Source organism: Miniopterus natalensis, chromosome 8, assembly GCF_054644295.1.
Source record: "Miniopterus natalensis isolate mMinNat1 chromosome 8, mMinNat1.hap1, whole genome shotgun sequence".
Classification (NCBI taxonomy): Eukaryota; Metazoa; Chordata; class Mammalia; order Chiroptera; family Miniopteridae; genus Miniopterus; species Miniopterus natalensis.
Window position 1 is genome coordinate 17,505,343 of NC_142088.1, and position 16,764 is coordinate 17,522,106.

At 39.0% G+C, this 16,764-nt stretch overlaps 1 protein-coding gene across 2 annotated transcripts in view; it reads right to left on the minus strand.

Moving 5' to 3' along the window:
- The window catches only part of UNC80 (unc-80 subunit of NALCN channel complex), a 159,903-nt gene that overhangs the window by 37,847 nt on the left and 105,292 nt on the right, over positions 1-16,764 (minus strand). For both annotated transcript variants that reach the window (XM_087819609.1, XM_087819608.1), the window contains 11 exons: positions 16,047-16,190; positions 15,562-15,662; positions 14,514-14,600; positions 11,364-11,547; positions 9,237-9,331; positions 8,177-8,266; positions 7,347-7,448; positions 5,080-5,260; positions 3,714-3,982; positions 2,163-2,297; positions 521-659 (listed from right to left, as the gene is read on the minus strand). In XM_087819609.1, the coding sequence (XP_087675735.1) occupies positions 521-659; positions 2,163-2,297; positions 3,714-3,982; positions 5,080-5,260; positions 7,347-7,448; positions 8,177-8,266; positions 9,237-9,331; positions 11,364-11,547; positions 14,514-14,600; positions 15,562-15,662; positions 16,047-16,190 (1,527 nt within the window). The remainder of the gene's footprint in view (positions 1-520; positions 660-2,162; positions 2,298-3,713; positions 3,983-5,079; positions 5,261-7,346; positions 7,449-8,176; positions 8,267-9,236; positions 9,332-11,363; positions 11,548-14,513; positions 14,601-15,561; positions 15,663-16,046; positions 16,191-16,764) is intronic.

The following is a 16,764-nucleotide window of genomic DNA, read 5'->3' on the forward strand; positions in this document are numbered from 1 at the left end:
CTTCATCAGACTTTTTTACTAAACTGCGAAAACTATTAATTTCTTCATCTAAAGAGACTGAAAATTCTGTTGTTGTTTTTTAAACTTTGAAATAATAAAAGGAAAAATAAAAGCACATTTTGGGAGAGTAGTTTTTAAAAAGCTCACCTCTTAAAAGATACATTTGGAAGGCCTACAGCCAGACATGACTTCTAACAATCATGATAATAAAAGACCACTTTGGTGAGTTATTCACATAGAACTGCCCAGGAAAACCCAATTTTCTTAAAACTGTAGTGCTAAATAGTTTACTAAGCATAATTTTAATACAATTTTCATGGCAGAGAATTCCTTACTCCTTAGCATTTACAAGAAATTTAATAAAAACAGAAGATAGGAAAATGTACTCATTCAATTTATACCACTGCTCTATTTATTTTTGCTGTTTTGATTTAGTTCAAAGTATTCAATACAGAGGTTTGTTTTGTTTTTTAAGAACAATTACAAAGAGAAAAAATGTCAAGGCAAATTTTGCTCTTACCTAATGATTTAAGCGGCTTCTCAGCCTTGACCAGCTCGAGGATGTCTAATATGTCCGTGGTCTCACCCTCCAGGGACTGGAGCAAGTCAAACAGGCACTGAGCTGACACACCTTTGCTGGGCCCACTATTGGCAGCATCCTGTGTAAAGAAAGGCAATTTTAGTTTATTGATTCCCACCTCAGTACTGATGTGATTTGATCAGGAATTCAAATTTCACAAGCACTACCGCCGATAACAATTACACATCGATCTGGTGTTCAGCTTACATAATTCTGCACCCAGCAATGCTGCTGTGTGATTTTGGAGTGGAGCATCTGACTTTTATGGGATCTATCAAATGCTTATCTGGTACAAAAGAGATATTTGTGGAAACTCATAAAAATACAACAATATGTCAGCTGCCAGAAAACTTCATGCCGATGGCTCCTCTGGTCTGAGATTGCAGGATTCAGCATTTGCAAAGGCAGATTTTGTAATCGGTTGAATAGTTCTAGTATGTTTAGGATAACAGTGCTTGTTTGAACAGCCCTGGGAATTTTATAGATCTGTTTTATAATATGTCTCCAAAATGGAGATACTTAGCATCTCAAATCCATTTTAAATGGCTTTGATTCATTTATTAAAATAACAATTCCTTATTAAATTCCTACTCTGTGCTAGACACCATTCTGTGCACTGGGGATATAGCAAACAAAAACAAAAATCCTACATGGAAAACAACAACTAAAAACAAACAAAAACCAGACTAGGGTCTTGCTTTAATGGAGCTTAAATTCTGTTGTGGGGTATGGTAGGGATACAGTTAGTTAAACAAATATCTGGAAAGCATGTGATATGGTAGAAATGTGCTGAAGAAAAAGGAAAAGGGAGGTAAGAGCTAGAGAACAATATGAAAGAATGTGAATCAGGAACTTTTCCTTTTATCATTTTATATTTTCCATCCTTTTATTAACTGAGTATAAAAAAAAGAACACCTGAAAAGTTGGTCTATTTACATCCTAGGGGCCGAGATGAAGGTTGAAGAGAAATGTTGACTAGAAATGATTTTCTTATTGAAAAAGAAATGATTTATGGTATTCGTATCCCATTGGGTGAAGAAAGAGAGCTGAGAGACTGATTACACAAACAAACAACGGCCAGGTCACACATAACAATAGAACTCTGCTCCCCAACCTGTACTAACCTGCCCAGAAAACCAGCCCAAACCCATTGTCTACAGAAACCAGCCCAGGAAGCCAGCCTGTAATACATCAGGTTTGTTGGAAGTCGGGGTACTAGCTCTAATGGCAACCAAACCCCTGTAACCATAAGCCCCAAAACAGCCAGGACTTGATTAATAAGTAATCTCTGTCCCTGCTTCCAACTTAGGACCAATCAGAGAAAGCCAAATAAGCACCCCTAACCATTCACACAGGATGCCCCATTTCTAGTCGGCCCACTTACAGCTTCTCCAGGCCAACAGCCTCTACTCAGAACACACCCAAAGCCTCCCCTTTCCTCCCTATAAAGATTTCCCAGTCCTCTGCCTGCCTTTGAGTCTCTGCCAAAACACAAGTGATGGTGGCTGAGCCCTCGCCACAGCGAGCTGTGACTAAGGGGGCCTTTGCTTTTCTCGTTTGTTTATTTCCAGTGTTCACTCACAGGAAACTCCAGCAGCGGGGCCACACTAGCAAACAGCTGGAGCACGAAGGGCTTCCGGTGCAGAATGTAGAACTGGTGGCAGGCAAACTCAATGGCTTGGCGCAACTGGGGATTGCTTTCATAATCAGAGTATACCTACGGAAAGATGCCACACAGTCAGAAAATGTCTCATAGCCACGGGGAGCATGGAAGAGAATGGGTCATTTCATCAACTGGTAAATAGTATAACCTTTCTTCAGAGAAATTTGGTAATATACATAAAAATCCTAAAATACATATAAATATACTCTTTCCCCAGAAAGTTTGTGACTAGGAATTTGTCTCAAGAGAAGAATTGGACAAATGTACAAAGGTGTATATACAAGAAGGTCCACTGCAAGGTTGCTTATACTAGTGGAAAATTTGAAACAAATTACTCATAAGATGGGGTTGGTTAAGTGAATTATGGCATGTGCATAGAACAGAATACTATGCAGTTATTTTTAAAAATGCTGTAGTGCTAAATGTAGCTACAGGGGAAAAAATGCACATGATGTTCTTAGTGTTACATAAAAAAAGTAGGTAATAAACTTGAATATATGGTATGATTCAACTTTTGTTTAAAAAAAAAAAGGCAGGATAGAGTGCCAGAGCTTTCAAGAAGTGTAAACAATGGTCATGTGGGAGGGAGGATTATAAGTGATCTTCATTTTCTTTTTTAAACTCTTCTTTATCTTCTGAATTTTATAATCAGCATTTATTGTTTTTAGTAATCGGTAAAAAAGTTATGAAAAGAGAGAAAATTCCAACTGTTTTAAAACAAGGCAGAGAGCCCTGGTGATTTTAAAAGTAAATTTCTTGGCCCTGTAGGTTAAGGGAACTCCACTTTGCACAAGAATGTAATACCTTCGTAACTTTTATTAAAACTTCCATAAAACTAGAGAACTAGGATGAGCCCCCAGGCCTTTGCTGAACTTCATTCAGTACTGCTAAATGTGGCCACATATGCATCAGAGATGAGTAAACAGAAACTGCTCCTGCTAAATTCACCTCCTTCAACCTCTTCATACCGAAGATAATGCAAAGAAAATCTCCGTTCAGAAAGAAGTCAGACACTCTCTTGGAGAAATGTCAGCTGAACACTTGCCATACACTGGAATATGGTTCTCAAATATTCTAAGGCGTCAGAAACCACCTGGAGGCCTTGTTAAAACACAGATAACTAGGTCCTGACTCCAGAGTTTCTGATGCAGTAGGTTTGGGATGGGGCTCAAGAATGTGCAATATTAACAGATTTCCAGGTGATGCTAGTACTGCTAGATCCTGAGATCATACTTTGAGAATCACTGGCCTAGAAGAAATGCGGAAGCATGTTCCAGGTCGGGGGGAATCTCAGCATAGAATGGAATATTGTGACCTCTTGGAAATTTTTAGGGGAATTTCATTTGGTGCTTTCTGCTGTCACAAAAGAAGGTGACTCTGTCATTAAAAAATTTCAGTATAGATCCTGTAGACCCGCTAGATGAACAGTACTCGGGTTAATTCTCTAGCTAGGAGAGGAGGGCCTGGCACCTGCAGCATGGTGGGCAGAATCCACTGGTAGCCGCTGAGCGAGAAGAGGTGGTTGAAGTGCACAGCACTGTTGATGACAGTGGCCGCGTACTGCCTGAGCAGGGCACTGTCTTCGGGGTGGAGAATCAGAGCCCCGTTAAAAACGTTGAGGAAGAGCATGATTTCATCTCCCCAGGGAAACTCGCTCGGCATGCCCAGGAACATCTCCTCCAGGAGCTGGATCCACAAGCTTTTCTGAAGAGTGTCGAGGCCAAACAGCTCCTTCCCAGCTGTGAGAACATGAAACAGCAGAAACAGAATTAGCCCCACACAGATCCTGTCCGTGTGGGAGGGCGATCCAACCCGAGGGCACTGCTGTTTTCCATTTGTTCCAGCAACAAGATGTGACAATCTACTGCTGAAATGCTTCCCAGCACAATAGCTGGCATTGGTATGACACTTCCTAATTCTCAAAGGATTTTCAGCGTCACCTTTGTGATTCAACTCTGTGGGCAGGCAGAAGAGACATCTGCAGTGGGTTGCTGCTGAATACACTGTGGCTTTGAGAGAAGTTATTTCAGAAAGAAAACGGCAGGGTTGGGACTACTGCTTGGTCTTTTAACTTCTGGTCAGATCAGAGCTCTTTCCACTGTCACTCTGCAGCCTCTGGATGGAGACACCGAGCACAGGTATGCTCATTTCAGCATCTGTTCCAAATTAATAACTGAGTAACACACTGAGGTTTCAAAGTGCATCTCTTTTTGTTCCTTTGTCTCTGTTTCTTTCTCTTTCTCAATTCAGGTATAATTTAGAGAGTAAAATGCACAGATCTTATATAGAGTTGAATGAGCTTTGCCAAAAATACACTCTCGTACCCACCACCCTAATCAATATATAAGACCATTTCATCACTGTAGAAAGTTCCCTTATGCCCCTTTCCAGGTAATTCACTCCCCCAACCCAGGGACAACCTCTGTCCTGCTCTCTGTCACCATAGAATAGTTTTCCCTCCTCTCAAGCTTCTCATACATACCTACTCTTCACTTGGTCAACCTAACATCATACAATTTCCTTCAACTGCTTATACTTAGCTTGGAGCGCGGTTTCAAAGTTTGGTCCCCAGAACAGCAGCATCATCATTACCTGGGAACTTATTAGAAATGCAAGTTCCTGAGCCCCATTTCAGAACCACTGAATTAGAAACTTGGGGCTAGAAGGCGGGGCCCAGAAACCTGTGTTTTATCAAGTCCTCCGGGTGATTCTGATGCATAGTCAAGGCTGAGAACCACTGGCTTATAGAACTGTCTACTGACGGAGATACCCTCCTGCCAACGGCAAAACAAGGGCATGAGAAGCCCAAGAGAGGAAATGTTTTTTGTCTCGATACCTTGAGGATCACTGAAGAGTGAAAACTCAGCATCGATAGCACTTCGAGGGAATGAGGGCAGTCGGAGGAGGTCTTCCTGGAGCATGGAGACGTGGGACTGCTTGTGGGCTGTGGGGATCTTCTGCGTCAGGGAGATGAGAAACAAAACCCGCCCCACTTCCTCCAGCTTCCGCGTGAACACCTGGCAGCAAGCAAAAGCGGGAGTGGAGGGAAAACAGAATTAGCAACTCCAAAGTTACAAAGAGTGAAGAAATTGAAGCAAAATCTTTAATAGCAAACTGGCTGAGCATATCAGGGGGTGGGGGAAGTAAAATTAGGGAGAAAATTTTTTTTTAAACCACACAGAAAGAGCAAACAATACTTAATTGACCATCACTCCCTGCATCTGTCTCCTCTACAAACTCTACTCTTGTAGAATTGCGGTCTGGAGGAACACAATACAAGCATTGTCAAGGATAGTTCAATCACATAGAGGCCATTTGTTTAGATATCATAATATAGAAGACCTTTTCCAAGAGGAGCCAGACAGTTCCAATTGCTTCTACCATTTCCACTGATGCCTTAAGCTGTTTCCTGTTGGTTCTGTGTTTGCCTCTTTAAAAGTGAACCAAAATGGGATCCAGGAAAAATCTATCTTGGAACAAAAGCTGATGGGACCCTAGGTTAGATCTCCTTTAGCCCTGAGTTTAGATGGCATGAGCATGGGCCTCTTAGCCCCTACTTATAGTTCTTTTTCTATTGATGATCAGTGGACTGGGGATATGGTTTGGGAGTTCACAGGCAGTGAGCCACTGTTGAGGAAACCAGAGCCAGAACCAAGGGTCTGCATATTATTATCTTCCTGAGGAACCTAGAAAGACATCTTAAGGTCCAACAGGGAGTATACACAGGGTCAGAGCCCCATTTTATGCTACCCTTTTAAAACATGTTCTTAAACGTGGTTAAAAAACACACTAGTGAAGTGCCATTATTCATGATGGCTTTAGTTAATTTGTTGCCAAAATATGGGCTAGGATAATTTGAGAAAAAATTGTTTAAATGTAAGATCTTTCCAGTTTTGCCCAATATCTCATCCCTGTAACACATTCAGTATTTTTTCTTTTAAACGTAATTTAGGTAGCTAACAGTAACTATATTTTTAATTGCTTACGTGGCCTAATTCTATACCATTCTTATTCATCTCATAAAGGGATTTTGGATGGTTGTATGCCAAATTATTATTTTTGGTATGTGCAGAAAAACTGAAATTATTAAGTACTCTGACATTTTTGCTTAGACACTTTATTATAAATAAATGTAAATCAATTATAAATAAAAACAATGTAATGCATAGATCATATTAAAATGATATTATTAAAATTTTAAACTACACCTATATTTTGCATGCAAAATAGTGAATTTCCTTAAGCTTGAAGTCTGATATGTGATAAGACATGTGAACATTATTCTGCTTTTCAATCTTTATTTTTTCTTATATTTCTTATTATTTTTTGATTGACTTTAAATGAGAGAGAGAGATCAATTTGTTGTTCCACTTATTTATGTAGTCCTTGGTTGCTTTTTGTATGTGCCGACTGGAGATGGAATCAGCAACCTTGGTGTATCCGGACGATGCTCTAACCGACTGAGCTACCCAGCCAGGACCTCTGCTCTTCAATCTTCGATCTAAGTACAACTGCTTGATTCTGTCTCCTGTCTGAAGAGAAGTTAGTAACATGCCCAAGGTCCGATCGTTGATCAGTGGCAGAGCTGGACCCGAGTCCAAATCTCTGGACCTTAGTTCAGTGCCCTTTTCAGACATAGGGCACTGATCCCTTTTATTTATTTATTTATTTGTTTATCTATTTATTTATTTATTTATTTATTTATTTATTTATTTATTTACTTTCCAGCTAGCATATATCTCTGGACAGACTTCCAATAGCTGCGCCAAGTGTACTTCCAGTTCTGTTTTACAAAAATATGGAATGAAAATCCATGCTTAGACACCAGTCGGTAAATAAATTAGATTTCTATTGTTTATACCCAATGATTCATCATAGCACTACTCTAGGTGAGTGTTCCTTAATATTTTTACATTATGATCCCATTTATAAAACTGAACAAACTATTTTGGGGAACTGTCTTTTGATCAAGGGCCCATCCATCCATTCTCTCTAGAGAGGACCAAACAGCATCATAGGATCTCAGGGCTGGCAACATGTTTACAGATTATTTATCCCAATGACATGACAAAACCACAGAATGAAACGGAGGTGGTGAGGCACCTGTTTCTGAATAAGCTCCTGTCCTTTCTCTGGATGCATATGTACAAGGTTCAGCTGTGGGGAGACTGACCTCCGGAAAGGATAAATATCCCGAACGTAGGTCTGCGATGGGATTACACAAAGGCAAAAAGAGAGCAAACGATTAAATGTTTAATCTCATTTCCTCTTTAGGTCAGACAAACACAAGTTATGTATTTTCTAATGGTTTTGATTCTTACTACTTTACATTCCCCAATTCTATAAAATTCCAAGGCAGGAAAAACCCCTCCTCAGGAAAGCTTCGAATCACCCAGGCTGAGTACTCTCTCTAAACACCAGGGTGCTGTCAGGAGACAGGAGCCAAAGGCAGTTTAATCAATGACATTCTGGAAGGAGGTCACTGTAAAGTGACGTCGGTGATCTTTCTGAGGCCCCCTTTTGCTCATTAGATCAGGTCACGCAGATTATGCCTAGCATCATAGAAAAGGGAATCAGAAAAACATTAAAATTCCCAATAGACACACATAGTTGTTATATGGGCAGCTGAGTTTTACATCTAGACTTACTAACAATGAGTCACTAAGTGCTTTACTTGGCTTATCTCCTTTAATTATCACAACCCTATAGTAGGTACTATTTTCGTCTTCTTCATTTTGCAGACAAGGAAACTGAAGGCTACAAAGGTAAAGTGGCTAGTCCACAGCTACCTGGACAGTAAGGCTGTGCGACCTAAGTGGCCATACTCCTAACCTCTAAACAACAATGCCTCCCTGAGTACACGCTGCCCTCAAAAAAGGCATGACAAGCTTTTGACTCCGCTGAACATGCGTGTCATTACTACACAGTCTCACCTTATTGTAGTGGATAAGGTTCCATCGTTTATCCATGAGAAAATAATGGGTTGACTGGGATTCTGGGATATTAAAAAACTCCAAACACTCCTAGAACAATAACAATAAATTTTAATAAATGTTTATTGAGAACATATTATGTGCCAGGTAGTAAGCTAAAAAATGCAAATATTATAAAAACAAGGTAACTTCTTATAAAGATTTTATATATATGTGCATGTGTGTATATATATCTTATACACTTCTTATATATTATGTATGCGTGTGTGTGTGTGTGTAGATACACACTGGATTTGGATATGCAGTTATTCAAAGAATGATATAATAAAGGCTACTAATATGATATAAACCATCTATTCCCATAGTGCTAAAAGATGTACAGTGATAATTCAGACTGAGTAAGAAACTGTGGAGGCACAGTGGCATCTACTAGTCTCAATATTGGGAAGAAAGCAGTTTAATAACAACAGGAAGAGTAATACAAACTACACTTGAGCACTTATTATACACTATAGTCTACGTTCAATGTTTTCGTGTAGATTACTTGCATAACCTGCACTAGTATCCCAGTACTGTTGAAAAAGAAACTGACAGTAGAGAGGTCCTGTTATTTGATGTAGGTCATACTGGTTGTGGTGGAGCCTGGGTTTGGACTCACTCTGCCTTCAAGTTACCCTATCATCCAATGCAGAGTGGAAAGACGGAGTGATTGTTGAATTTTGCTTCATTGGGCCTTAGCAATTCTCTGGCGATGTCTGGGTGAGGCCTGAAGGAGGCTTAACAACCTTTTCTACTGAAATGAAATATACAAGTTTGGCAAAACTGAATTTTTTGGAGGCCTTTTCTACTTATGTCGCTGCCTGGAGTTGTGGACTCCACATAATAAACACCAGTGATCAGAGGAAGTACACAATAGTGGAAAGGATTCTAGAAGAGGTAAATAGATGCATATATTTGTTTGAAAATAGAAAAATCCCATTTAATTCTAAGCTAGATGATCAGGGAAGTGGCCATAGTCATTGTGCCATTAAAATATCATTTCTGTCAAAGTCACCCCTACCTTTAACAGGGCTTCAAACTGAGTGTCTTCATGGACGGGTAACTGGGTTGGAATATCACACTCATTCTGTCCATGAACTACCAAGGTTTTGGTACCTACAGAAGGGAAAAAGCATAATAAACTGACTTCTACTATAGAAAAAAGCACAAAAATTAAATATTATTTATAAGCCGATATTTTATTGTTATAATTATTACATTAGTGTTTAAATTGAATTGTGTTGTGTACCAACTGCATTCCTTTATTTATAGTTAAATATATATTCACTTATTAAATAATGATAACCACCATTTATGCATGGAGTTCTTAACACTTTCATATGTGTTTTATGTGCATAATTATATTTAAATCTCACAGCAATTCTATGATATGGGTATTATTTTACATCTTACAAGTGAGGAAAGAGCACTTATTCTTATAAGTAAGAACTTATAAGAACTTATATGTAACTTATTCAAAGAAACATTTATTTAGTCGAAGAGTCAGAATGTAAACCTTAAGCATTGCAACAAGAAATATATCCTATATTTTAAATTAGATAATCAGGTAATAACTTGGCAAAATATAAACAGATGTATTAGCAAAACCAAAACAAGTACCTTAAATGTAGCTTAAATGTACATTTTCTGTGTTCTACTTAGCCAATGAGACAGTGCTTTTTCTACTTCATTCACTAATTCTAAATTTTTGTGAGCATTATGATATACCTTGGTTTTTAATGAGTCGCTTTTAAGTATATGAATGACTATGAGTTTATTTGCTATAATAAAAACTGATCTCTTTGGTGAATTGAATTCAACAAAGATTATAATCTACAGAAAATAATACCCATATTATAGAGTTGCTGTGAGATTTGAATATGATTATGCACATAAAACACATGTAAAAGTACCCATGTAAATACACAACCTATGTACCTACACAACCGTCATTTAATAAATGCTTACTTGGAGTCAGGTACAGCAGTTGAGTATTTTACATACGTAAACTCGTTTATCCCTCAGGATCGTGAACTATGATTACATCCTTATTTTACACATGAGGAAAGCAAGCTTGAAAAACTATGAACTTTTTCGTAGCTAATACTTATTATACAGACAATAAAGGGCAGTTCTATGATTTCAACACAGGCTTCTTTGCTGCTAAAACCTATGTTTTTATATAGAATTTTGGCTTTCTCTTTACTTCAATACATGTATCATCTCATATTTTCTTAGTCACTGAACAAGGATAAAGGCTTGGCAAAATTTTTATCTTAAACAAAGACAAGCTATCTAAAGTGGAAAAATAACTGTATCCTAGAGTTTACATCACACTACATGTTCCTTTGTAATTCTCTTCCTGCTTCTCCCTTTTCCCATTTTTCATAAAGCCATCTCTCATTGAGTTTACAAAGAACTGGGGTCCATGCCATGCAAACAATATTACTCTCCTTGCAGTGCCAAAAACTCATTCAAAAAGGCTTTCAGCTCAGCTGGCCCTCTGCGATAGACTTAAATAAATCTGCAACCTTGGCAGCCCTTCAAGGACTGATTCACGGGGATCTCAGTTCTGATGTCTCCCTTTTCATCTGGCAATTGCTGACTCTTAAAGGGTCTATTGTATTTTTTCAGATTGTATTAAACAAAAATTCTTTGAAGCACTCAACACCAGGGTCAGGACTCTGAAAATTTTCTCATGAATGAAAGAGATGCTTGGCCTTTAAAAGGGTTATTTAGAACAAAATAAATGAACAAACAAGATAGAAACAGACTCATAGACACAGAGAACAGACTAATGGTTGCCAGAGGAGAGGAAGGTTGGGGGGGCTGGGTGAAAAAGGTGAAGGGATTAAGAAGTACACATTGGTAGTTATAGAATAGTCACAGGATATAAAGTACAGCATAGGGAATATAGTCAATAATATTGTATTAACTATGAATGGTGCCAGTTGGGTGCTGGAAATATTGGGGGGGACCACTCTGTAAAGTACATGATTGTCTACCCACTATGCTGTACATCTGAAACCGATACAAAATAATATTGACTATAAACTATAGAAAAATAAAATTGAAAAATAAATAAATAAAGGGGTTACTCATAGTCTTAAAGAAAAAGTTAAGTTGCCCAAAAGCAGTAGCAGATTACCTGGCATTGAAGCGGTCACCAGGAGCTTTACCTCACACTGCTCCTTCTTCATGGTCTGCTTCAGATCTTTGAAGAAGAGGCCCTCTACATAACCCACCACCTCCCACAGGAAGGTCAGAGTGGCTGAAATGGCATCCATGCCCCACTCGCAGGGCGTCCGCACGAAGTACATGATTAACCCCACCTACGAGGCAGAACAGGGAGCGTTCACGAAGCCACAGTGATCTCTGTTCAAATGCTTCTCCAAAACTCTCAATGGCAGTAAGCAGGAGAGGGTGCAGCTGGAAAACTGACCAGAATAGACGGCTGCCCATTTTTATGTATCACTAAAAATGGTTATGTCTTAAGATCATTTTTCCAGACTTCAAGTCACTTGGTAGCTCAGGTACTGAGGTGACCTGAAAATAATCTCTATATGATGTTTGCCCAAACACTGTGGGCAGCTTGGATTATGTCTAATGGTCTGAACCTAAGAACTTGCTGCTTAGCGAAGTCAGTGAACTTGAAAGTCTTCGTTTGCATCCTCTCATAACTTTGAAAACTGTGTGCCCTTTTGTAGATTTTTAAGCTGACATTGAAAATGTCTCATAAGTTTATTTTTTGTTAATAAGAATAGAATATGTTAAACATTCTATACATTGAAATAAGAGGAAGACTGACTGTAACTGGAACGTGTACCTCATCAAATTTGATGAAATAAGCTTTAACTACCTTATTCAATAATGCACAACAAAAATCAGGAAAAAAATGTAGAAGTGGCTTTTCTCCATTGTTTCTTGAAAAACTTGCTAATCCAATAAACCTGTCCAGTTACAGTGAAAGAATCAGTGTCACAAACCTAATCAGAAGGCTGAATAGCCTAATGAGGGCCAGAGCTCAATGCTCGTAGAAACCTATAAAAGACAGGAAAAGGTGGGAAGTCCTGTAGATTCCAAGTGCCTTGATCAATCAGGAACAAGGCTTCCTTAAAACTGACGCAGTGCAACAGATTCCTTCTCTGCCTAGCGCGTCTGCCAGTCGCAGCCTGGCGACATCTGTGATGGTCAGGGTGGGCCTTTCTATGTACAGCAGGGGAAAAGTGCTAGGACATATTTGTAAGATGAGGATTTGGAGACTTATTCCCTTAAAGCTTTCTGAGCAACAAACCACTTCAAAAGTCTTTACATACCCCCAGATGTGCTCATACCCCAGGTTGAAGGTCTTTGAGCCAAGTTAAATGAAGGATTTAAATGTTCCTAACGAAGTCTGGAAGAGATGGGTTAGTGTTCCCGACATCCCCACCACACACATCTGTAATAGTTGTTAGAAAGAAGATGTATACTAAGGGTAATGATTTAAAAATGACTCTGCCTTTCACTGTTTGCCATTCTGAGTACAAGACCCTTTCCCTAAGTCCATTGAAAATATCCATGTGCCTGGGATTCAGGGGAAGATTAGGGTTGAGACAGAAACGCAGAGACAGAAATTTATATTCATGCAAAACAAGATTATATAGCACGGCCAAAGTATTGTCAGCCCTTTTGTCTATTTGCTTATGAATTACTTAGCTGGGAGGACTTACATCTACCATTAAGGCATATTTGGAGTTGACAGGAGAGTATGGCAGAAGGGAAATGAAATGTCCATTTTCTTATCCCAAGGCTAAAAGATGGAGGAGGGCAGCGGTCCAAGGAAGCATCTCCCCTATCCAGTGACCTGGGAATGGGCAGGCACACTGAGGGGGCTCTTGCCTTTAGTCTGTTGGGTGTCTGAGACTTTCCACACCCAAATGGATGCAGCATAAACTTGGCAGAGCACATACTTAAACTGAGGGAGGCCCTGATATCTGGCTGTGATGACCTACCTTTGGCTTTTGTGTGATGTAGACAGGATCAAGAAGTGTCAGAAAGCTCAGCTGGAGAGCCTTCTAGATAGACTTGGCATAAGCTGGTGTCACTTATGTAAGATGCTCTAGCTGGAGCCATGTGGAACTCACTACCAGAACTCAACAGGAGCTGAGGTGAGGTTGAGTCCCCCAGCAATCACCACTGGGAGCAGAGGGACCCCAAGTCACAGCGGCCATGGGCTTTGGCTCCCACTGGCTGGGCATCCAGCAACCAGTCACATAGAGAGCACTGTCTCATGAAGGGAGGAGCCAGAGCAAACGGTGAATAAGGGATAGAAAGCTGAACAAAGGTCTTTTAATTTCCAACTTCACATGACATTTAAAGATGAAAGCAGTTGGAAAGGAAGGGAATTCCTAGAAACTGAGTATTTTTAGCCAAGAGAGATTGAACGCTATCCAAATGCACCATTTGTATATTTTTATCAGTCTGAACTTAAAATTGGATTGGACGTGATTTTTATTATTTCCCTCGTCAACCAGCAGGTGGGCACTCAGGAGGAAAACCAAATCAGTCATAGAGAAGAGAAAGGAATTACAAATTTTCTCTGCACATTAGTTGCGGTGTAAGTTAAATTTATAATTCTGCTACAGATGTATATGAATAACCCTTCTATTTCCCAGCCTACTAGAAGACCAATGATAGTGAGGGAGAAAGAAGAGTTTCTCTCAGCGTAGAAATTTACTTGGCCATCTGTCTGCCTGGATTAAGGTGCAATTTCAAAGAACAGGCATTATGTCAACAGTTCCCAAACCGCACATTCATTTAGGGTGCAGGAGAATACAAAGAAACTGGTAAATCCTGGAGGGTTCATGAAGGCGGTCAGGATGGCTTAAAGGACAGATAGTTGCCATGTAAAAGTACACTCACAAATACCTTCCACCTAGGACAACATTTTCTCCTGTGTGTGTGTGTGTGTGTGTTTTAGCAGTGAGAGAAGAAAAGGGAAAAAATGACTAAAAATTACACGTAAGCTTCCTTAAACCAAAATTAGGAACTAACATAAGGAAGCTGTATAATGCACAAGGAAGACAAGAGAAAAACTGACACTTACTGAGTACCTACCACATGCCAAGGACTGTGCCAGGAGAGGTCTCTCCATATACGCAGTGGTGGGTTTAGCTGACTATGATATTTAGCTCAATATGATTCACCTTTAGTCACATATTAATGGGAATTTATTGCAAAAAAATCTAAGACCTTTTCTCGAGTTGCTGCTTCCTACTTGGAAATGAACATTTATAACCTATTAGGGGCTGAAACTCACCAAGTAGTTGAACAGGATGTGAGATGTCTGAGCAGGAAAGTCTCCAATATTCAGGAGAAGCTTGCGCAGCATGTACATTAACTCATCCTGAAAGAACAGAATTCTACGTCTCATTCAGCTGCCATGCTGTAGGAAGTAAAATCAACTTCTTGAAAAGTAGGAGGGTGGAGATTCCCTATTTTTGCCCACATTTGATTTCCATTATGTTCAACATTTTATCCTCTGTGTGATACTTGTTACATAGTATTTAAACCAGCTCTGACACCTTCTCCTAGGAGATAATATATGAAATCAGACAACTTTTTAAAAAAAATAAAAATTTAGACTGTCTGCAGGTCACAGGCAAATCAAGGGAAAGAGGCATATTTCATCAACTCTGTTTGCTATGGCTGCCAGGTGTGATGAAAATGTGAGGAGAGCCTATATTGAGAAACCATTAAACAAACCAGGTTTATTGAACTTCATAGTTCTGCTTCCTAGGTTTTGCATGAAAAAGATAAAGCTAGGCCAAGAGAGGATAACCAAAAATGCAGTTAACCTTACCTTTCAGAAGCTAAACTAGAAAGTAAACAGGACCATACCAAAGAAATGAGCAAATAATTTTTAATCATCAGTGAATTTTACCATCGCTCAGAAAACTACTTAATATTTGGCACAGTCTTCTTACAGGGTGGACAATTAAATTAGAATTTTTGATTAATGACAAGTTTCAACATATTGTAATAACCCCACCTGCATCCACCACAGACTACCAAGAAATCAGAATTCAATAGATGTTCCCAGGACTAAGAACATACTGAATTTAATCTTTGTTTAAAAGACTGAGAATCTGTCGGTATCTTAAGGTCATCATTACCAGTGTACCTACACTATGGAGACATCAGTTAATGAAGAAATTAGAAACAAAACAGTAAAGTTTAATATTGCTCATCCTTGTCATTATCATAAGACATTGACACTGCATGCACAGCACTATGTAGTCCATTGCTTGCTTTTAACAGTGTTCATGCACTTAGCTACACTATATATATAAAAAAGAGGAATTTACTTGTCTATTGCTGATGGTCAGTTTTTCCAGAAAATGTCGAAGAACTGTTGATGGATCTTCAATTAGACAATTCCACAAGACTTGTTGGGCCACAGCACTCACTTTAGAAGAAAAAAGAAATTGACCATTTGTCTTAAATGGAAATAAACCTATTCGATAAAGTATTCAAACAATTTACTAAGCTCTAATTAGTCTCTCCTTTTTTGCCTTAAAAAAGTTCTGTTTTTTTATTGAAAGGCAAATATTTGTTCTCTTTGTTGTTGTTTCCGAACATTTGAACCTGTAAAGAAAAGGTAACAAACACACATAGGATGATTTTTAGGTATTAGCATTACTATCGTAAAGAATACATTTGTGATATATAATGGAATATCCTTCAGCCATTTGTGACAACAGGTTTGGACTTGGAGGGCATTGTGCTAAGTGAAATAAGCCAGATGGAGAAAGACAAAGACTGTATTTTGGTTTTACTAGTAAAACTGTACCTGCTACTCCATCTTCCCGCACCTCCCCATCCTCCATGAGGTGAACAATGGGGAGCACTGCTGCACAGATGCACGCTGGGAACACCGCCTGGGGGGGCTGAGGCACGTGATGGTTTGGCGTGTGTTCAGTGGTGTGCTCCTCATCTGAAGCAGGAGACATAATTGGGGTGCTTTTTTTCAGTACTGTAATTCTAATGCGACAGCACTTCTCAGTTCAAGGCCTATGCATTTAACATTCTTTGGTATATAGATATCCCAGCATCATTTGTTGAAAAGACTTTTTCTTTCCCTGATGAATTTTCTTGGTACCCTTTCCAAACATGAAATTGATATAAATGTAATGGTTTACTTCTGGTTGTTCAAATCTATTCAATTGATCTGCCTGTCAAGCCTTATGTTAATGCCACAGAATCTTGATTACTGCAGGCTTGTAGCTAAGCTGTGAAATTGGGAGATGTGAGTCCTCCAGCTTTGTTCTTCATTTCCTAGATTATTTTGGCTGTTCAAGGATGTGGAGCAACTGGAACCCTCATACTTTTTGGTAGGAAAGTAAAATGATACAGCCACTATAAAAATAGTTGGGTAATTTTTCTTGCAAAACTTGCACATAACTGTTCATTGCAGCATAATTAATAATAGCCCTAAAATGTAAACAACCCAAATGTCCACTAACTGGTGAACTAATGAAATGTGGTATATCCATATAACGGAACATTAT